The sequence below is a fragment of the Aotus nancymaae genome, unplaced genomic scaffold (genome assembly GCF_030222135.1).
Source record: "Aotus nancymaae isolate 86718 unplaced genomic scaffold, 86718_ANA_hifiasm-v0.15.2.pri h1tg000029l, whole genome shotgun sequence".
NCBI lineage: Eukaryota > Metazoa > Chordata > Mammalia > Primates > Aotidae > Aotus > Aotus nancymaae.
In genome coordinates this window covers 26,990,764-27,014,046 of record NW_026988442.1, presented here as the reverse complement: position 1 = coordinate 27,014,046, position 23,283 = coordinate 26,990,764, and the positions used below count along the sequence as shown (strand labels likewise).

The following is a 23,283-nucleotide window of genomic DNA, read 5'->3' as shown; positions in this document are numbered from 1 at the left end:
ATTTATTCCCATTTTAAAAGAAATAAGGAAATGAATAAATCTTCCTGCCCCACCTAAATCGTCAAAGTCAGCTCTGACATCCCCCCACAGCTGATACATTCTTTCCCCAGACCATCTGCCAAATTCATTCCTCTTTCTCTTTTCCCATCCCACTGCCATTAGCCCTGGGCCCGGCTTTCTGTGACTTCCCAGGTTAGAGTCACTAGAGAACAGGTGATCACTGAAAGAGGGTAGCACACCAGGAGGGAGTGAACAATAGGAGTGGTGGGGACTGTGGAGAAGGTGTCTGTCCAAAAGGGGCCGGTCGGGCCCAGGTGGAACTGTGGGCCCAGATGACCAGCTTTCCTAATTTTTCAACAGAAGCCACAAATTTGTATTTTTTGCCTATGAAATCTCCTGATTTGTAAATATTGGCACCTAACTCAGACTCTTCCAAAAGCCTGTGTGAATCGGGCAGGCCTGACCGCAGTGCTGCAGCCCTTGCAGCCCATCACGTTGTTCTTCCTGCACCCTCCAGGGACTGTACAGTGAGCTTCACATCTGGGGTCGGTAAGATCACGTTCAGAGCCCCAGCCTTGACTCATGTTATGTGACCTTGGACAGGCTACTTATTCGTAAGAGCCTCCACTCCCAAATCTGGAAAATGAGCATACCCTTGCATACTTAATCATGTGCATTTATTGAGCACCTACTGTGTGCCAGGCACTGTGCTGGGAGTCAAACATGTAGTACTTCTGCTATTCGCAACAGTCATATGAGAGGAGTGGACTAGTCAAACTTGATTCCATTATTCATTCACCACCCGCAACAAATACTCATTGAGAGCCTGCCATGTGCCAGGCACCATGCCAGGTGCTGGCTATTCCAAGGTACATGAAAACAGACCCAGTCACCGTCCTCCTGGAGCTCACAGTCTGGCATTTGAAGATGTGATATAAACTACTGAGTGATGTGCACACAGCATTAATGCACACACACACACACACACACACACACACACACCTATTTTGTCATCCCCAGTATGAGCCATTTCAGCCTCCAAGCTTGCTAGTTATTATAATCATCTCAGTTTTTTGTTGTTGTTGTTGTTGTTTATTTGTTTGTTTGTTTGAGATGGAGTCTTGCTCTGTTGCCCAAGCTGGAGTACAATGGCGTGATCTTGGCTCACTGCAACCTCTGCCTCCCAGGTTCAAGCAGTTCTCGTGCCTCAGCCTCCCGAGTAGCTGAGATTACAGGCGAGCCCCACCACACCTGGCTAATTTTTGTATCTTTAGTAGAGACAGGTTTTCACCATGTTGGTCAGGCTGGTCTCAAACTCCTGACCTCAGGTGATCCGCCTGCCTCGGCCTCCAAAAGTGCTGAGATTACATGTGTGAGCCACCCCACCTGGTCTTCAGTTTTTTTTTCTTTTTCAACTTTTCTGGGGCACGTGGGCAGCTTTGTCAGAAAGGGGAAGTGCATGCTGCTGGGGTTTGGAGTACAATTGAACCCATTTTCCAAGTGGTGAGCACAATACCCAGCAGGTGGTTTTTCAGCCCTTGCCCCCCATCCTCCCTCTTTGCCCTGTTTCCTGGCACGTAAAGATGTGATATAAACTTTTTTTATTTTTTTGAGATGGAGTTTCACTCTGTTGCCCAGGCTGGAGTGCAGTGGTGGGATCTCAGCTCACTGCAACCTCCACCTCCTGGGTTAAAGCAATTCCCTGCCTCAGCCTAGACAGCATAGAAGGTCTGTCCTTCTGCCCCATTTCCTTCCCCCTCTTGTATTCCCGAGTGTCTGTTGTTCCCCTCTTTATGTCCATGAGCGCCCAATGTTTTTAGCTCCCACTTATAAATGAGAACACGTGCCTTTCTGTGTTCATGTTACTTTGCTTAGGATGATGGCCTCCAGCTTCATCCATGTTACTCTGCAAAGGACAGGACTTCATTCTCTTTGAAGGCTGTGTAGTACTCCATGGTGTATATGTATCACATTTCTTTACATGGTCTACCACTGATGGGCATCTAGGTTGGTTCCATGTCTTTGCTATTGTGAGTGCAGGTGTCTTTTTGGTATAACAGTTTACTTTCCTTTGGGTATATCCCGGTAATTAGATTGCCAGATTGAATGGAAGTTCAACTCTTAGTTCTTTGCATCTCACAATCTTTTGCTAGTGCTTTCCTGCCCTGAATTTATCAAGTCTTATCCATCTTCTCTTCCATGAAGTCTTCCCGGATTACCCTAAACTATAGGGTAATTTTTTTTAATCAGACTAGGCTCTTGCAAGTTGTTTATGAACAGAAATTGAACTCCAAATGGCTTTATCAAAGAGGAAATATATTCAACTGTTTAACTGAAAACCAGCTGTAGTAGTGTCAGGTATGGGTGGATCCAGGAGTTCAAATGAACCCCCAAGGAGTTGGTTTCTCTCTACTGTCAGCTCTGTTTTCTTCTGCTCAGCTCTATTCACAGAAGCTCTCTCTCCTCCTGGTAGCAATGTGACCTTCCTTATATCCTCCCAGCTTCCTGTCCAGCAGCAAGCCGGCGAGTCTCTTTCCCAGGATTCTGAACGAGTCTCAGTCCATCTCATTGGCTCTGGATCAGTCTCATGTCTGTCCCTGAGCCAATCAGTGTGGCCGAGAGGATGCCTGGTTCCCTGGACTATTAGTCATATGCTCTGCTCCTGAGCTAGACGTGGGTGTAGCAGGAGCTCTACACTGGAACACTGGCTGAGAATAGAGCCCCAAATAAGAATGGAGTTTCCACCAGGAGAAGGCTGAGTAAGTGCTCAACCGCCAAAAAACACTCTGTCCTGCTTCTGTTCTGGAAACCCCAGCACACATGGAGATCCCTCTGCCTCTGATAGGTCATCCTGGGCTTCCTATAAGTCTGATGGGTCCGGACCCAAGTGGCAGAAGCCGCCCCCAACCCCACCTGCACTCTGCACATAGTAGGCCTCCAGCCTCCCAAGTGAATTAATTCCAAAGTTCTGATGAGGCAGTCTAGCAGCCCTGCTGGACTCCCTGGAATATAAACTACAGTCCCGGGGCTCAGCACACTGTTTCCCTCCTCCCAGTCTCAACGCAGGTGGATTCTCTAAATATCCTGAAAAATACGTTCTCTCCTTTTTAAAATTCTTCACCACGTCCACGCCTCGTCTCAGAGCAGCCCAATAATCAAATTATCCAGGGGTACTCAGGGCTCTTCTGGGGCTAATCATGGGGACGTAGAACATCTGTCCTTTTGCCCCGTTTCCTGCCCACAAACATCTCCCCCCTTGAATAAGAACAGCCCTGTGAGGGGCGTGAGGATTCCTGGGCCCCTAGTTACCAGGGCCTGGGAACAGAGATGCTCTAAGAGGGTTGTGGGCAGTGGGCGGGGCGGTGAAGTCAGAACTGGCTCAGGTCCAGGGTTCGAATCCTGATGGTAGCCATGGGCAGCAGTAGGCCAAGCGGCGAAGGAACAGGAGTGAGCCTGGGGTTTCCAGCCGAGGCAGAGCTCAGGAGCCCTGGGCCCTGGGCCCCAGACTCGTGCAGTAAGATGCCTCTGACAAGGCACTGCTGGCCTCGGGGGGCCTTGTTGGGAGACCCAGGCGGGGAGGAAGCAGCAACCCTTCCTAAGCCCCCTCAGAAGGCCTCTGAGGACTCTGTTCCAAGTCACTAATCCACAGATGGGCGCACATGCCACCAAAGGGGTCCAGATGTCAAGGGCGGAAATGAGACAGTGGTGATGAGAAAAGAGTGATACAGGACAGGCACTAATGGCAGAAGAGGGTCGGAGAGGGGAAGACAGTTATCAGCGGGAAGGGAAGTGAGAATGACCTAGGGTTGAGTCACCTGAAGAAGCTTCCAGATAGCTGATAAATGCGGGCCTGGGTGTTGGGCGGCTCTGGGGGTAGGTGATGGCAGTGCACAGCCAGTCTGGGGACAACCTGGCAGATTCTATGACCTTAAATGTGCCCCACCCCTCTCTGCAGCATGTACACTTCTCTGTCTATCTGGAGAAGCCTCAGTCGTATGCAGGAGATGGCATGACTGAGCAGTTGGTTATAACTTTATTTGTTACTGAAAGAAATCAGCAAAGTTCACCAATGCAAGAAATAACTAAATTGCTGTGAAGCATCCCTCCCCTGGAAGATCCTGGGCAAAGGATGAGGCAGGTCTGTTTATGTTCTGAGCCCATCAGGCAGAGCGGGAAAAGCAAGTTGCAGAACTCCTCAGGTCCTTAATCAAGTGTCACCTCACTGCAGGCTTCCTGGCCCACCTTGTATAAGGGCACCCCCACACACTCCTTACTGCAGCAAATCACCATCTGATTCGTTACACCCTGTGTGTATTCATTTGTTACATCTGTCTCTTTTCATAAGAATAAAAGCCCCATGAGGGCAGGAATGTTCATCTGTTTTGTTCACTGCTGTATTTGTCAGATAGATAAATGAATATGTACAGTATGATGTGATTAATATAAAAAAGATGCATAAAGTGACACTATAACGTACCTAACAAAACTCTGGAAAGTTATTCCCAGTAGGGGACAGAGGAGCCAAGGTCTGGGGGTGGGGCAGGTAAGGAGTAATCTAATCAAATGGGACCTCACTGTCCTTTGTACTATGTTAATTTTCACAAGGAAAATGCAGGCGGGTGGTTCTTGAGGAATAATGACTAACACTCATTTAGACATATCATGTACCAGATACTGTTTGAATCATTCTTTTTCTTTTTTTGAGACAAAGTCTCGCTCTGTCACCCAGACTGGAGTGCAGTGGCTCGATCTCGGCTTACTGCAACCTCTGCCTCCCAGGTTCAAGCAATTCTCCTGCCTCAGCCTCCTGAGTAGCTGGGATTAGAGGTGCATGCCTCCACGCCCAGCTAATTTTTGTATTTTTCATAGAGACGGGATTTCACCATGTTGGTCAGGTTGGTCTTGAGCTCCTGACCTCATAATCTGCCCACCTCAGTCTCCCGAAGTGCTGAGATTACAGGCATGAGCCACCGCGCCCGGCCTGTTTGAATCATTTTACATAAATTAACCCATGCATGTCTTACCATAGTCTGTGAGGTATATACTGTTACTATTCCCAACTGTCTTAGAGAAAACAGGCCCAGAGAGGCTAAGTTAACCAGGCCCCACAGCCTAGTAAGTGATAAAGCAGGATTCGAACCCAGGCCGTCTGGCTTCAAAGTCCACTACACCACAACCTGTGGGCCAAGGCTGGTGGTTTTTGTATGGCCCTTGAGCTAAGAATGGTTTTTACATTTTCAACTAGTTGGAAAAAAACAATCAAAAGAAGAGTATTTTCCACTTGGTATATACATAAAATAGAATGTTATTCGGCCTTTACAAAGAAGAAAATCTGGCCAGGCACATTGGCTCATGCCTGTAATCCCAGCAGTTTGGGAGGCTGAAGCAGGTGGATCTCTTGAGGCCAGGAGTTTGAAACCAGCCTGGCCAATATGGTAAAACCCCATCTCTACTAAAAATACAAAAATTAGCTGGATGTGATGGCACTTGCCTGTAATCCCAGCTACTCGGGAGGCTGAGGCAGGAGAATGGCTTGAACCCAGAGTGCGGAGGCTACAGTGAGCTAAGATCGAGCCACTGCACTCCAGCCTGGCTGACAGAGTGAGACTCCGTCTCAAAATAAAATAAGGAAATCCTATCATATGCAGCAACATGGATGAACCTTGAGAACATTATGCTACGTGAAATAAACCAGACACAGAAGGACAAATGACTGCATGATTCCACTTACCTGAGGCATCTACATTAGTCAAACAATAGCAGCAAAAAAGAGAACGGTGGTTGGAAGGGCCAGGGGGAGGGGGAACTGGGGATTTCCTGCTCAAGATGTATGAGGTTTCAGTTATGCAAGATGAAACAGTTCCAGAGATCTGCCGTACAGCATGCTGCTTAGCGTTCACAGTACTCTACTTCACACATAAACTTTGTTCAAAAACATACCGCTCATTTTTTACCACAGTAAAGCTTTTAAGAGAGTGATTTTCATGACATGAAAAATATATGAAATTATATTCATCCATACGTAAAGCTTTACTGGAGCATGGGCATGCCCATTCATTTTCCTGATGGCTGTTTGCAAGCCACAATGGCAGTAATGAGTAGTTGCAGCTGAGACATGGGCCTGCAAAGCCTAAAATATTTACTGTCCAGCCCTCTACAGGAACCGCCTGTGCATCCCTGCTCTAAACCACTGTGGATGCTTCTCAAAAATAATTTTGTTTGTGGAGGGGATGGAGATGGGCCTGACCCAAAAATACAAAGGCCTTGGCTCCAGCTCTGGATGCATGGCTTACTCGTTTTGGGACCTCACTTCCTTATCTGTAAAATGGGTCTAATGTCCATTTGTCAAAGTTGCTGTGACGGTCACTGAGCTAAGGTACTTGATAACACTAAGAGCCTATGTTCAGCCTGAGTTTTCTGGAGCCCGTAGAGCCACCGCTGCCCCCATACACTGCCTCAGCCTTGGAAGGAAGCGGCACTGAGTGCCCGCTTGAGGGAACTATGCTTTTGCCCAGGGCCAAAGCTGGCAGTCTCCGCAGACATGACTGCTTATTTGGTGAAGCCTGTGGATGCCTCCAGGAATCACCTGAGGCTCAGAGGGCGCCAGAGGGGGCAGGATGCACCTGGGGGTCCCGGCTGTGGCTTCTCAGCTCCATGGAGCTGCGCAGGACAGGAGCACCCAGGGAGAGCCTGACTCCCGGACGCCAGGTTCTGGAAAACGTGCCTGGTGCCTATGTGGCCCCCACCTGTCTCATCCTTCTGCTCACAGCTCTGAATTTCAGAGTCCTTCCTTGTGGCTCACCCTGGGCACCCGAAATGCAGCTTGTTCATATCTCAACTAGGCCTTTCCCCCAGCCCAGGCCCTCCCTGTACCCTTCCCCTAACTGCCCAAACCAGAGACCAACAGGGAATGGGGGTCGCCTGCCCCTCCAATAACCTGCACCCACTCAATGGCTGTGTCCTGGCTGCCCCACATCGCTGGATGTCGCCCCCCACCACCCTGGTCCAGGCCCCCGTGGCTGAAGCCTTGTGGCTGGAGGGATGGACAGCTTGCGTTGAGCGGCCCAGCACTAACTGCCCACCAGTAGAGCAGGGTGGCAGCTTTGGAGGCAGGTGTGTCATATGGCACTGTAGGGGTCTCACGGAGTCAGCAGAGACTGGGGGAGACTTAGCCGAGGAGTGCCCATTGAGAAGGACGGATAAGGAGGGGAGCTTTCAGACATGGAGAAACTGCACAGCCACCAAGACAGTCCTGATTCTTAGCTGAACAGTGACAGAGAGCTGGCTGTGCACAGGACATATTAGCAAGAGCTTCACATCTCTCAACGCTTCAACCCACCTGCCAGTCTCGAAAGGCAGGTAACATAATCACCCCACACACACTTCCACACGAGACTGTGGGAGCCCCTGACCTACCCTCCTAGGTCTCATTCCTCCCCCGGCCTGGACCCTTCCCTGAAGGTAGCCGGTATCCTGGAGCTTCTTCTCACACATGCCTTGATTCTTTCATCCTATATGCGGATATCTCAAACAACGTATGATGCTGTGTGTGTGTCCTTAGACCTTTTATAAATGATAGCATATCTATCATACACATCCTTCCACGACCTGCTGTTCTCACCCAATATAACATTGTAAGATTTGTCCGTGTTTGATTCGTGTTCAGCCACGTAGCTCTGCCCTTTCTCACTGCTTTATAATCCCATTGAATATCCTCTCCTAGGAATGGAGGTTAATGGTAGCTTTATTTTTTAAAAAGTTTAACCATGGCCAAGCAGCCATATAGTTCTAAGATGAAGTAGTGAAGATGAGTCTATTATGAAGGTGGCTTCCCACCTCACCCCACTGGTGGGTGGCAGCAAGTGTCTACTGGTGGTTCTACCTCGTTCTCATGCCATTTCCTGACTTGACCCCTTCAGGCCCTGACTGTTGATTTCAAGGTACAGAGCTTTGCACCATCCGCTCTAAGTTACTTTTGTCATTTTGAGAACTTTTCTGATACCTTGAGATCATGTTCCAAAACTATACCAGCAGCTCTTCGATTTATGTAACATATATTATTTTATGTAATAAATTCTATAGAGCCCCCTTATAAAATTGTTTTTACTCCCCAACATTAATCCGTAAACAATATTCAAGGAGCAATATATAAAGTAGCAAGTGACTTTCTCTGCTTCTCTCCCTTTTTCCCAGTCTTCAGTCAGCATTTTTGATATCTATCCTTCCAGATTTTTCCTTGATGCTCAAAAATATATGAGGTTAGAATTTGGTTTCTCCTCTTCAGCCTCCCTTCCCTCAGCCACCACGAAAAAACAGAATGTTTCTGGGTTTGACTCTATTGCTTGCTCTTACCCTTAACCGTGTATCTTGGACAACTTTACATATAAGTAACTACAAGTCTAACTGCCTTTTTAGTGTCTGCATAGCATTGCACAGTATGGCAGCAACGCCACCAGGTGTGTTGGCTTATGCCTTAATGCTGACACTTTGGGAGTCTGAGGCAGGAGGATTGCTTGAGACCAGGAGTTGGAGATCAGCCTGGGCAACCACTTGCTAGCTGTATCCACTTGGGCTAACCACTGTTAGACACTCAAGACTCTCTTTGTAGAGACCCTGTCTCTCTACAAAATAAAAAATAAAAATGAAAAATTAGCTGGGTGTGGTGGCACATGCCTATAGTTCTAGCTACTCAGAAGGCTGAGGCAGGAGGATCACTTGAGCTGAGGACCTCAGGGTTACACTGAGCCATGACTGTGCCACTGCACTCCAGCCTGAGTGACAGAGCAAGACCCTGTCTCTAATATGTATGTGTGTGTATAATATATATACATGTATATTATTATACATACATCCTCCTGGTCACTGCAATGTTTTTGTCTTATAAACAATATTGCAGTGACCATTCTTGCATATATAGATGTGGTGGATGAGCATACCTGAAAGAGTGTCTGTAGATGTATGAATACATCATAGTATGTATATATGTTGTATACTTCAGGGTAGAAGGTGTAGCCGCCTCTTCACCCTTTTTTCTCGAAAATAATCACTTTTTGAAGTGATTGTCTTGGGCAGAGCTGCTTTCTAGCAGAGAGTAAATTTCAAGAACCTGTTACCTTCAAGAAAGATTAGCAGCCAAAGATTTACTAAGTTCAGGAAGAGTTGTATGGGTGCTGTGGCTCATGCCTGTAATCCCAGTATTGTGGGAAGATCACTTGAGCCTGGGAGATGGAGGCTGCAGTGAGCCATGATTTCACCACTGCACTCCAGTCTAGGCAATGGAGCAAGATCCTGACCAAAGTTTAGGCAAATCTCAACTTCTTAGCTGAGCTTTTAAAGCCTCCAGTTCTGGCCATTTACTTTTCCTCCAACTCTTCTCTTCTCTTGCCTAATATGTAAGTCAGTTCCTTACTTTCCTGGAGACATTGCTGCATCCCCATCCCTTTTTTTGTGCTGCTCCTTGTATCATCTCTGCATTTTGCCCTCTGACATTTTACCCTCTTTCCAAGGAGCCAGTTGCCATATGCCCTCTGTTCTAATTCTAAGACACATGGCAAGCTCATTCCTGCCTCAGAGCCCTGTTATCTCTGCCTGGAACTCTTCCTCTGGATCAGTGATTCTCAATCCTGAATACACATTAGAATCCCCTGGAGAGTTTTTTAAAAGTCTGATACCTGGGCCAAACCACAGGCTAATCCAGTCAGAATCTCAGGGTCCCAGGTATCAGTAAGCTCTCCATGGGATTCCGGCAAAATCCAGTGATGTAGATCTTCCTATGCCCAGCTCCTTCTTTTCATTCAGGTCTCAACTGAAATGTCACCCCCTCAGAGTTGCCCTCCCTGACTGCCCCAGCTAAAATATGTGCCTTTTTGTTACAGCTCTCTGTTTTATAATATTTCCTTCGTCTGTCACACCTTTTAACTACCTTGGTTCTTTATTTACACATGTATCTCTTCCTGCCCCAGCATAGGCACCCTAGGAACTTAGGGATATACCTACCCTGCATGACAGTGTCCCCAGAGCCTTGAAAAGACTTCAGACTTAGGAGCCAAGACTTAGGAGTGCTGGGTCCAGCATTTACTAGCTGTGTACCATTGGGCAATTTACTAAACTTCTCTGTGCCTTAATTTTCTGTTCTGGAAAATAAGGATTATTATCATACCTACTTTCTATAGTTATATAAGAATTAAGTGAGCAAATACAGGTAAACACAGAACAGTCCTTGGCACATCATAAGCACTCAATAGTGTTAGCTATTGTTCTTTTGATATCTTTTTTTTTTTTTTTTTTGAGTCAGAGTCTTACTTTGTCACCAATACTGGAATCCAATGGTGCAATCTCGGATCACTGCAGCCTCTACCTCCTGTGTTGAAGTGATTCTCATGCCTCAGCCTTCTGAGTAGCTGGGCTTAAAGGTGCCCACCACCATCCCCACCTAATTTTTGTATTTTTAGTAGAGATGGGGTTTTACCATGTCAGCCAGGCTGGTCTCAAACTCCTGACCTCCAGTGATCCACCCACTTCAGCCTCCCAAAGTGCTGAGATCACAGGTTTGAGCCATCCCACCCAGCCTATTATTTTAATATCTATCATGAATGATATATTGCAATTCCTGCCCTGTCCTCCCTACCCACTTCTCTGCTTTATCTCCAATGAGCTTAGCGCCATTTGCATCATTTGTTTGGCATTCCATTTATTTTGCTTATTTCTTGTCTGTCTGCTCCCTAGACTGTCAGCTCCATGAGGGCAGGAATTGTTTTGTTCACTGTTATGTCCCCAGTGCCTAGCACAGTGCCTGGCACATAGCAGACAGCAGTATGAATACCCAGATCATCACCTGTTCTCCTGTCTCTCCCCACTCCCCAGGATTACCTCACAGACCTCATCACCAACGACAGCGTGAGCTTCTTCCGCACGTCCAAGAAGATGTACCCGCACAGACCAGTCCTCATGGTCATCAGCCATGCAGCCCCCCACGGCCCCGAGGATTCAGCCCCACAGTATTCATGCCTTTTCCCCAACGCATCTCAGCACATGTAAGCCTCAGCACTCTGCCTGCCAGAGGCTCTGCTTAGCATGAAGGGGGAGGGGGAGGCCTTAGTAACGGTAACATCACCACAGTGACTTAGCTGTGCTTTCTCTCTAATCCTCCTGGTTTAAAGACCCCAAGCACACACTGCTTGTCCATGGTGAAACTGGGATACAACTCCAGACAGCCTGGCCCACAGACCAAAGCAGGAGAGTTTTTAATGTGGGATACATGGCCTCCCACCAAGATGTCTATGGATGGAACTGTGAGGAATAGGTTTTCTTTTAATGCCATGTGTATTTTATTTCAGACATCTAAAAACATTCTTTTGAGGAGGGGGTCTATAGCTGTACCAGACTAATTATCTGCCACCATTTATTGAGCCATGGGCTCTGTAGCAGGTGCTGTGCTAAGCCCTTCACATCGTGTCCAGTTCTGGAATATTCATCGTGGCCCTTGGGGTGCCAGTTATCAATTGCCGTGTTAACAAATCACCCCAGAATCTAGCAGCTTAAAGTAACAAATACGAATTATCGCACAGTGCCTGTGAGTCAGGAATCTGGGGGTGGCTCTTCTGAGGCTCTGACCCAGGAACTCCTGAGGTTACAGTCAAGGTGTCAGCTGGGGCTGCAGTCACCCGAGGCTTGACCGGGGCTCAGTCCCATGGCTGCGCCTGGCCACATGGCCTCTGTCCATAGGGCTGTTTGAGTGTCCTCACCTGATAGCTGGCCTCGCCCAGAGCAAATAATCAGAGAGTGAGGCCAAGAAGGAAGCCACAGTCACTTTTACTACCTAAGTTCGGAAGTGGCACCATCGCTCCGCCATGTTCTGTTGGTCACACAGACCAGTCCTCCTAAAGTGTGTGGGTCTACACAGAGGTGTGAAGGCCAGGAAGTAGGGATCATTGAGAGCCATCTCGGAGGCTCCCTGTCACACTTGCCATTCCCATTTTACAGATGAGGAAACTGAGGCACAGAGAGGTGAGGTGACTTACCTGAGGTCACCCAGCTCTAAGTGGCAGAGCCAAGATTCCAGTCCAGTCCCCTCTTCCACATCCCATGTCTCTGCCCACCCCTGCAGTTCTCCATCCAGCTGGCTGGGAAACTTCCTGGAAAGTTCTGCTTCTCTGCCTCACACCACCCCCTGCTTAGCAGTGACTCCGCAGCCCTTGCTCTGACATTCTGGGGCCACAAAGATGGGGTGGTTTGGAATCTGCCTGAATATTCAGGGTGTTTAGCTTCATTACAGTCGGAATACATTGCCCTCCTCAAGCCCCTCCTGTAATTACTTTTTGACAGCAGTCAAAGCAGCTCAGAGAGAGACCGAAGGCACTATATGTTCACCTCCACATGCCTTGGTCTCTGTGGGGGAGGCTTTAACAGATGATGAGCTGGGTCCCAGGGGCTGCAGCATTGCCGCTGTGCACATTTGACTGTCTGGCTCCCCCTCCAAATCCAAGCCCACTCCTCTCCACCCTAGAAGGCCAGCCTCCCCCACCCCCACTTACAGCTCATCCCGGCAGGGGTGGAGGCCACTCAGCCCCATCTAAGGGAGAAGCCGTGGGTGGGGGGAGGGACGCTTTGCTTCGGCAGCATCTCCTTTAAAAGAGGTGACGGCTTCACCCCAAGCAGCAGCGAGCAGTGCCGGAACTTTGTGATGAAATTGTTTGACATTGCCTGCTGGTTTATTTTGCCTTTGAAATGAAAATTACAGAAATTGGAAATGAGCACAGTCTGCTCTTATGTGAAGCCCCCTTTGCCTTATTAGGGGCATGTTTGGAAGGCTCTCTTATCTCTGGGGTATAATCATTTCCAACAGAAACCAAAAAAGAGATGGATGCAGCTGGGATGCTTGATGATGACAGCCAAGAAGGGGTGAAGAGGCCCGGGACGCAGTTAGAGCACTAGAGCTTTCTGTCGGGGTCTCCTATCCTATCTCTCCCCTAGAAAGCTGGCCTCATGCCCGGTCCTGGGGCAGGCCTTGTGGACTGTGGCAAAAGCTGGTAGATGGTGGTACCATCCATCCCACAGACCCCAGGGCCCTGCACCATTCCCACCCCTCCACACACAGTAACATACATGCAGATACACACAAAGACGTGCAAATACACAAGCACACAGGGACATGCCACACAAGCACACACACACAAGGAAACACAAGCAGCCTGGGCAACATAGGGGGGCTGTCTCTACAGAAAATTGTAGGGTCCAGTCCTGCATGGTTCTGTGAGCCCCTCCCGGCTGGTGCAGAGACAAGAAATTGTAGCAATAAAAGGCACAAAACACAGAGATCGAGAAAAGAGAGTTTGTCCCAGGGGTCCACTGCTACCCAGATCGTGGAGACCTGCAGTGGCCGGGAATGCCGGGAGGCTGTCACTCTTACTGAGTTGCAAATCTGGGGGCAGGATAGGTAGGGCGTGGTCTTGGTGGTCGGAGATTAGGGGCAGGGTAGATAGGGCGTGGCAGTCATAGGGTCAAGTACATCACGTGTCATTCAGGTAGGGGCTCAGGAATTTCTGGCACCCGAAGTGAAGTAAGGAGCATAATGTATCAGCACCTTTTCCATACTTATCAAGAAAGAACTAAAACATTAAGATTTATATTACTATTACTGATTATCTTTTCTAAGACAAAAGGAACCAGGTGCAGAAGCAGAACATGAGAGTAGACATGGAATGTGACCCCTGAAGCACAGCATCACATAGAGACAGTTAACCCCCAGATGTCTGCGGGCCTCCCTGATAGCCAGCAGGCCTTGCCCCAAGAGCTTGGAAAACCGGAGTTTTTTCCTAACTCCTCCAGGGAAGGAGACGGCTCAGTCATTTTGGACAGCTCCTTCCCTAACTGGCGCTTTCCGAGGGCTGGCACTGCCGCACAGCCAGGGCACCCTCCAGCAGCCCTTACGTGGGCGTGACAGAGGGCTTAGAGCATCTTGCCTTAGTGTCATTCATTTCACAGTGTCACCCCAGGTTCACACTTCGGACCTGAGAGGCATTAGTAAAAGAATTAAGATCATATATGAATAATAACTACTACGGTTATATTTCTAGTTACTTTCTTCTTCATTATTTATATGGAAATAGGCCGAAGCTTTTTGCTTCTGCCTCGGGTCTAATGGGGTCTTTTCCCTACAGAAAATTTAAAAGTAGCCAGGTGCATGCCTGTAGTCCCAGCTACTGGAAAGGCTGAAGTGGGAGGATCACTTGAGTCCAGGAGGTTGAGGCTGCAGTGAGCTAAGATTGTACCGCTGCACTCCAGCCTGGGTAACAGAGTAAGACCGTGTCTCTTAAAAAACAAAAGAAACGGCCGGGCGCGGTGGCTCACACCCGTAATCCCAGTACTTTGGGAGGCCGAGGCGGGTGGATCACGAGGTCAAGAGATCGAGACTATCCTGGTCAACACGTGAAACCCCGTCTCTACTAAAAATACAAAAAATTAGCTGGGCACGGTAGCGCGTGCCTGTAATCCCAGCTACTCAGGAGGCTGAGGCAGGAGAATTGCCTAAACCCAGGAGGCGGAGGTTGCGGTGAGCCAGAGATCGCGCCGTTGCACTCCAGCCTGGGTAACAAGAGCGAAACTCCGTCTCAAAAAAAAAAACAAAAGAAACACACACCTGCAGGCACACACAAAAAAATACACAGTTACAGATATACACACACAGACATACAAACATGCAAACAGACATAAGCAGAGACACAGAGATACACACAGACATGCCCACAGACACCCCACCAGCCCTCCAAGCTTCCCTTCAAAGTGTGCTATCTGATTGTGGCTTCAAGGGATGTCAGGGCTGCTGCTGACGGCCCCAGACACGTGGAGGAGGAGGCTGTGAGGACACCGCCCTCTTCCTGCTGTTCCCTCCAGCGGAAAGGAAGGGGGATGTTTTCCTTCACACCCTTTTGTGAACCCACCAGACATTCCTTGGATGCTAGAGGAGGTGAGGTTTTCAGATCTTTGTTGAACAGGCAGCTGGGCCCATGGGAGCGTGCCCACATCCTTCCTGGGGGAGCCTGGCTTGACACAGGCAACCGGCAAGCTGGCGTCGGCCCCAAGCACCACCCGGCTCTGCTGCCTCCTGGCCTTAATGTCCTTCTCCAAATCGTTCTCTCTGAGCCTGGGCTGCAGAAATCATCACGCTCCGAACAAACTCACCCCTCACTGTTCTCTAGGGCCGACCTTAGCCTCACTTCTCCTGGGTTCAGGGATGATTGCTGGAAATTACATCCTGGAATCCGGGCCCTTGGGCGTGCAGGAACAATTTTCCCACACGCTGTGAGGCTCTGAGAGCATCTCTGTCCGACTGCCGCCCCCAGCAGCCCCCAGTCAGTTCCTCGGTGGGAGAGAGCTGAGAGTGGGGCTGGGCTTGTTCCTGGGAACGTTCTCCACGGCGGGTCAGGCCCTGAGACGGCAGAGCCGGCCCACAGGGAGCCTGGCCGTTCTGGTAATGAAAGGAAGTGTGGGCCCTGATGGATTTAGTGCTGAGAGGCTGCAGATCAGCCAGGGCCTCAGAAAGCCGAGTCCAGGGCAGCCTTGGAGACAGTGACTCACCTCCCGCCTTACAAAGCAACGGCATCCACAGCTGCCACGCCACTCAGCCACAGCATCACAATTTCTGTCCCAGATGATTGTGATATTTGAGACACTGCTGAAGTCCTGACGTGGCAGGCCAGAGGGAGACGAGTCAGTGCCCTGCTCTGGCCACGCTTGCTTTTCCTCCTCTTCTTCCCGGAAGCTCCTTGCCCACTGAACGCCCCTGTGAAAAGCAGTAGAAACTCAGCCTTTATCTTCAGCCTTGCCTGGGGAGAGGGGTAAGATTCACAGGGAACCTAGTCTTCAAGAATCATCAGGCCCAAGGCGAGGAGACCCAGGTTTTGTGGGGCCTTTTTTTTTAGATGGAGTTTTGCTCTTGTTGCCCAGGCTGGAGTGTACTGGTGCAATCTCGGTTCACCACAGCCTCCGCCTCTGGGTTCAAGCGATTCTCCTGCCTCAGCATCCCAAGTAGCTGGAACTACAGGCACACGCCATGACAGCCAGCTAGGTTTTTTTTCTTTTTTTAGTAGAGATGGGGTTTTTCCATGTTGGTCAGGCTGGTCTCGAACTCCCAACCTCAGGTGATCCACCCGCCTCAGGCTCCCAAAGTGCTGGGATTACAGGCGTGAGCCACTGCGCCTGGCCTTGTGGGACTTTAAACTGTGCTTCCTGTCAGTGGTGCACCCCACCCAGAAGCCCCCCACATGCTGGGTTTTCAGTAGCTCAGATGCGGGGCTCAGCATAAGCTGAGGCGACAAGGAAGTGCTCTCGGTTTAGTCACGATGACTCCTCTGGTTTTAGTTTAATGTCTCATTGACTAACCAGGGAACAGAGAAGGTCAGAGAAGTTTGAGGACCTGTCCACTGTCTCACAGAGTGAGTGACAGACCCAGTGTACCTGACTTCTGCCGTGGGGTCACCTGTGATTACTAATGACAAAGGGACACACCGGTGATAACCTCTCCCGAGCAGTCATCATGCACTGGGCGTGGTTGGAAGGGCTCCCCTATAGCCTCTCCCTCAGTGCTCACAGCCATCCTGGGAGCTGGCACTGTCTGTGTTCTCCTTGGGTAGGAAGTCAGGAAACTGATGCCTTAGGAGGGAACTAACTGGCCAGAGACAGAGCTGGGCTAGAACCCCAGCAGCTGGTATGGCCAGCTGCCCTGGGGTCCCTCGATCCCTCATGTCCCAGGTGCTCAGACAGAACTTCGCCCAGCACACTCCTGCTGCAAGATTAAGCAGCACGCCAGGCACAGGGGCTCACGCTGGTAATCCCAAAACTTTGGGAGGCCAAGGCAGGTGGATCGCCTGAGGTCAGGAGTTTGAGACCAGCTGGCCAAGATGGTGAAACCCCATCTCCACTAAAATTACAAAGATTAGCCAGGCGTGGTGGTGGGTGCTTGTAATCCCAGCTACTCAGGAGGTTGCAGTCAGCCAAGATCGTACCACTGCACTCCAGCCTGACGACAGAGCAAGACTCCATCTGAAAAAAAAAAAGAGAGCGTGGCATATCCCAAATGTGCACGTTCAGGGGCCTTCCTCACAATTTTGGCCTTAAACGTATAACTATAACTTATTTAATTTTTTAAATCAATTTCCATTTTAAACTAAAATCTATTGCAAAAGGATATTCTGTGGTCCTACTTTAGCCACAATAACTGCAATCTGCCATTCACCAAAGGCAACTGCCGTCTACCAAAAATAGGTACAAGGTACGCAAAGCAATGCTGCGGAATTTGAGTTGGATGCCGGCTCCTGATGAACACTCTGAACTTGATTTTCTTCCCCCTTTTTGAAAAGGGAGATGAGCGAAGTCTAGAGAGGTGTTGAAGACACACTAGCACCAGACCGAGACTTTGGCCCGAGGGAGCCGACAGGGCACTGACTGTCTCACTTTGCCGATCAAGATCCCATCATGCTGTGCCTCTTAGGAGCCTCTCGCGTGAACACCTCACACGTGGAGAAACACTGAAACGGGGTTTGGAAAAGCCCCTGGCATGCCAGTGTCCCCTTTCCCACCAGGGTGGCACGCCTGGCCCTGGGCTGCAGACACAGCACAGGGAGGCTGCTCCTCTGGGCTGGTCTGGCGGGAACCGGGCTGGGTCCACGCGGTCCCAGCCTGACCAATGGGTATGTCCTTGCCCACCAGCACGCCGAGCTACAACTACGCGCCCAACCCGGACAAACACTGGATCATGCGCTACACGGGGCCCATGAAGCCCATCCACATGGAATTCACCAACATGCTGCAGCGGAAGCGTCTGCAGACCCTCATGTCGGTGGACGACTCCATGGAGACGGTAGGCGCCCCCTGAATGCCTCTGCGGGCGGCTGGGCCCGGCCTGAAACCTCCCAGCCCTTCAGGTTTTTCCTGGAGGAATGGAACTTAAAGGCAGAATGGAGAGGCCCCATGCTAGACCTGGGGAACGGCTTGGAGCAATCCAGACAAAAGTGTCTTCATTCACGAAACATTCTCGATCTGTACTGCCCAGTACGGTAGCCAGGTATGCTAGTTACATTTTTTTCCCTGCTGTTTACATTTTTGAACAGCTTTACTGGGATGTAATTCACATACCATACAACTCACCCAATTAAAAAGTGTGCAATTCTGTGGTTTTCACATACCCAGAGTTGGATAACCATCACGACACCCGTGCTAGGGCATTTTGGCTACCCCAAAGAGAAACCTCACAGCCCTTAGCCATGGCCCACTAAATCTCCCTCGCCCCCCAACCCCAGACAACTGGTGATCTCTTTCTGTCTTTATAGATTTGGTTCTGCACATTTCCTATAAATGGAATCGTACCTGCTGTGGCCTCTGTGCCCCGCCTCTTTCACTCAGCGCCCTGTGTGCATGAATCAGTCCTCCATTCCCTATTATTGCTGGATAATATCCCATTGTATGGGCATTGTCACATTTTATTTATCCATGGCTATTTAACTCGGTCGGGTAACAATTTAAAGTCAGTTCCTCTGTCACACAAGCCTCATTTCACATGCTTAGTGGGTTCAGGTGGCTGGAGGCCACCTGTTGGACAGCACAGACATTAACACGGCCACCAATGCAGAACGTTCTGCCACACACTACCCTTCCGGATTGCAAGCTCCTGCCACAGGAATGAAACTATCCCAGTTTCTTTCATTCATCCATCCGTCCGATAGCATTTATTGAGTGTTGGTGTACATGGGATACAGCAGGCAGGGAACAAGATGACGAAAGTCTCTGCCCTAATGGAGGCAGCGTGCCAAGGCAGGGGCACAGACAATCCACAAATAAGTAAAAGAGACCGGGCGCGGTGGCTCACGCCTGTGATCCCAGCACTTTGGGAAGCCGAGGCGGGTGGATCATCTGAGGTCAGGAGTTCAAGACCAGCCTGACCAACATGGAGAAACCCCATCTCTACTAAAAATACAAAAATTAGCCAGGCATGGTGGCACACGCCTATAATCCCAGCTGTTTGGGAGGCTGAGGCAGGAGAATTACTTGAACCCAGGAGGCAGAGGTTGCAGCAAGCCGAGATCGTGCCATTGCACTGCAGCCTGGGCAACGAGAGCGAAACTCCATCTCACAAAAAATAAAAGAGATGGAGGCTGAGAAGTGCCACGAAGAACCGTGGAGAGGAGAGCGAGGTAGGGAGTGACAGCAGGCAGGAGGGTGCCATTATCAAGGGGACAGCCCCTGGGGAAGTTGAGCGAAAACTTGAAGCAAGGGAGGGATGGGGCCTGAGATCTCACGTGTCTGTCACCCAGTCCTCACCGCCCCCCGCCTCCTGCCTGTGTTGCAGATTTACAACATGCTGGTTGAGACGGGCGAGCTGGACAACACATACATCGTGTACACTGCTGACCACGGCTACCACATCGGCCAGTTTGGCCTGGTGAAGGGGAAGTCCATGCCGTATGAGTTCGACATCAGGGTCCCGTTCTACGTGAGGGGCCCCAACGTGGAAGCTGGCTCTCTGTAAGTGTGTCACCCCCCAGGGACCCACAGAGGCCTCCGGGCTCAGCTTGGGGCTTCAACCATGCCGACAAAACCCAAGCCACACCCCGGGTGGCTCATAATTTTGGCAGGTGGACCCCAGAGCCAAAGGAAAGCAATTATGTCATGCATTTTATACCCCTCTGGTGGGGAAGGAGAGGCCAGGAGCATTAGCACCTGTGGAAGCAGATTGTGGCAGGGCTGTCTGCCAGGAAATCCAGGGAGCTGCGCTGTGTATGTGTGTGCACGCATGCGCGTGTCACCAGCGGGTGGGAGTGGCACTTGGATTTCTGTTCTGGGCTGGGCAGTCATTGATGAGGGGCTGGAGGTTGTCAGGGAGGAACCCCGGACCTCGACACAGGCAGCTGGTTGTCAGCCGGGATCAGCTGAGCCAGCTCCGGGCAGCAGCACAAAGGGAAACACTTTCCCCTCCCATTCTTCCTGGAGGACCACGTGGGCCGCAGCCCTCAGCCAGCCATTCTCCTTGGGTTCACCTTTGAGATGACAGGTTCTGGCAGCAAAAATGGCTACGTCTGGGGCAGGGGAGCAGACAGGCCGGTATTCATGGCAGCAGCTTCCTTGGATCAGCTAGGATATTATGAAGAACTGGCTCAAATGAGTCTTTTGAAAAGTAGATGTGTTGCTATTGAGATTCTCATTCGGCCTGACTTCCACCTCGCCCAGACCCAGCACTCACACAGGCTGGCTGCAGAATTCCTCCTGAAAAGGCATTGACAGTGCAGTGTGGAATTCCAGACTGACATGTTCCCACTGCCTTGGACATACTGTGAGAATTCCAGGAGGCAGGCTGCATGAGTTCAAGTCCAGAGAAGGTGATGACTCTGTTGACCTCATCAGATCATGCCTGTCTTTGGCTCTCAGCATCTCCACTGGAATAAGAGCTGTAATAATGATAGCCCATGCGTGTGGAGTGCCTACTCTTCAAGGCCTGGTCTAAGAACTATGTAATAGGCCAGGGACGGTGGCTCACGCCTGTAATCCCAGCACTTTGGGAGGCTAAGGCAGGCAGATCACGAGGTAAAGAGTTTGAGACCAGCCTGGCCAACATGGTGAAACCCCATCTCTACTAAAAATCCAGAAAATTAGCCAGGCGGGGTGGCATGCATCTGTAATCCCAGCTATTCTGGAGGCTGAAGTAGGAGAATCACTTGAACCCAGGAGGCAGAGGTTGTGGTGAATAGAGATCATGCCATTGCACTCTAGCCTGGGTGACAGAGCAAGACTCCATCTCAAAAAAAAAAAAAAACTACGTAATATTTCATTGCAGGCTGGGCGCGATGACTGACACCTGTAATCCCAGCACTTTGGGAGGCCCAGGTGGGCAGATCACTTGAGGTCAGGAGTTCAAGACCAAACTGTTAACATGGTGAAACCCTTCCTCTACTAAAAATACAAAAATCAGCTGGACGTGGTGCTACATACCTGTAATCCAAGCTACTCAGGAGGCTGAGGCAGGAGAATCACTTGAATGTAGGAGGCGGAGGTTGCGGTGAGCCAAGATCGCGGCACTGCACTCCAGCCTGGGCAACAGAGTGAGGCTTCATCTTAAAAGAAAATTAATAATAATTCATTTCAGCATCATAACAGCTCTGTGACATGGATGCTCATATGAACTCTGTTTTACCCAAGCACACAGAGGCACAGAGAGGTTAAGTTGCCTGAGTTCACATAGCAAGTCAGGGAAGGGGCTGGGGTTTGAAGCCAGGCAGTCTCTATCCCCCTCTGCCACACCTCTCAGAAACCTCGCACCATCCCCGTGAACAGAAAGAATCTGACCCACTCAGAGCTCTACAAACACTGACGTGGGGGTTTGGTCAGCCTCAGAATCTGTGATCTGACTCGTAGGACCCAAAACCACATCCCACGTGGTCAAGAAAAAGACAGTGTCATTGTCAGGCTTGGGACCAAAGACACACAGTAACTGTCAGCCAGGACTTCTTTGGTTGCAACCAGAAACGACCTTTGAACCAGATGAGCTGAATGAGATAAAAGGAACGTAGTAACTACAGTAACTGAAAATTCCATTCACAGCTCCGGCCTCAGGCATGGCTGGATCCAGCAGTCTTACCGTGCCATTGGGAAGCTCTCATTTCTTATCTCTCAGTCCCGTTTCCGCTGAATTGGCTTCATTCTCAAGCAAGTTTTTCTCCTTATGGCAGAGTCGGGAACTCCAGATGTTCAGGAGATACAGAAGTGACCACCTGAGCCAGGCTTCCTGCAGTTTAGAGTCTAACTGGGCAATAGACAGTAAACCATCCTGTTGAGGAAGCCAGACTGCTTTGAACAGAAGACCTTAAGCTAGTTCCCACTGGCCAGACTTAGGTCACGTGTCCTTCCCTGAACCAATCACTGTAGTCAGAGGTGACAGAAACCCTTGAGTGACCAGACTGAGTGCATCGGACAATGGACTCTGAATGGGGTCAGGTAGTTCCTCCAGAATTAGAAGCTGCAACACAGAGCAAGACATGGGTGCTGGCCAGGAAAAGCAACCACTTTCCTCCTCCCGCCGAGCCTGGGGGAGCGGGGCCAGTGGACAAGCTCAGCCCCATCGGCTGCTGGCTGCTGGGTTCGGCAGAGCACCCTTCACTCGGCAGCCTTCCCAGCTCCCTCGCCTCCAGATTCAGTTTTACCGCCTCATGCTGGCCTTTGAGCCCTCGTAACAGCTTCAACCCACCTTCCCCAGCTGCACACAGGCTTGGCAGCCTGTCCGATGTTCACAGGGCACTGGACTGGGGAGAGATGGAGGGTTAAAGATGACTGAAACTCTAGGACCTAGGCCCTGCCCTGACTGCCAGGGAACTGGCAGGGAAGGCACGCAGGCGCTCTGATGGCGTGTGTGTCCACCATTCATTCCACAGGTGCTGGGCACACCCCTCAAGTCCCTTACCCTACACTGGGAATGCCATCAGCCAGAAACTGAGCCAGGCGAGGTGGCTCATGCCTGTAATCCCAGCACTTTGGGAGACCAAGGCAGATGTATCGCCTGAGGTCAGGAGTTCAAGAGTAGCCTGGCCAACAGGGTGAAACCCACCTCCGCTAAAAGTACAAAAATTAGCCAGGTGTGATAGCACATGTCTGTAGTCCCAGCTATTGGGAAGCTGAGGCAGGAGAATTGCTTGAACCCAGGAGGTGGAGGTTGCAGTGAGCTGAGATCTCGCCACCACACTCCAGCCTGGGTGACACAGCAAGACTCCATCTCAAAAAAAAAAGGAGCCAGGAGAGGTGGCAGATGTATGGGAATTCGATTCACTTAGCCAATATTTAGTGAGTAGCTACTGTGTGTCTAAGGGTGTAAGTCCTGGGGATACAGAAGTGACCACCTGAGCCAGCCTTCCTGCAGCTTAGAGTCTAACTGGGCAATAGACAGTAAACCAGAGAAATAAGTAAAATCTATAGCTTATGAGAAGGTGATAAGGCTTCAGGAGAAAGGTGAACCTGGGAGGGTGGGGAGGGGGTGCAGTTCCAAACAGGGTCCTCAGGAGGGGCCTTGCGTTGGGTATCTGTGCTGCAGAACAAACTGCCACAAACTCAGCAGCTTAAGATGACACACACACACACGCACACATGCACAAACACACACACACACAAACTTACAGCTTAAGATAACACACGCACACACACACAAACTTACAGCTTAAGATACACACAGACACTCAGCAGCTTAAGATAACACACACACACAAACTTACAGCATCTGAGGGTCAGAAGCCGGGGCCCAGCCCTGCA

The 23,283-nt window shown here is 50.1% G+C and overlaps 1 protein-coding gene across 4 annotated transcripts in view; it reads left to right on the top strand.

Moving 5' to 3' along the window:
* SULF2 (sulfatase 2) overlaps positions 1-23,283 on the top strand; it is a 130,434-nt gene that overhangs the window by 86,318 nt on the left and 20,833 nt on the right. For all 4 annotated transcript variants that reach the window (XM_064382492.1, XM_021669144.2, XM_064382493.1 and 1 more), the window contains exons 5-7: positions 10,864-11,033; positions 17,707-17,857; positions 19,343-19,518. In XM_064382492.1, coding sequence (XP_064238562.1) covers positions 10,864-11,033; positions 17,707-17,857; positions 19,343-19,518 — 497 coding nt within the window. The remainder of the gene's footprint in view (positions 1-10,863; positions 11,034-17,706; positions 17,858-19,342; positions 19,519-23,283) is intronic.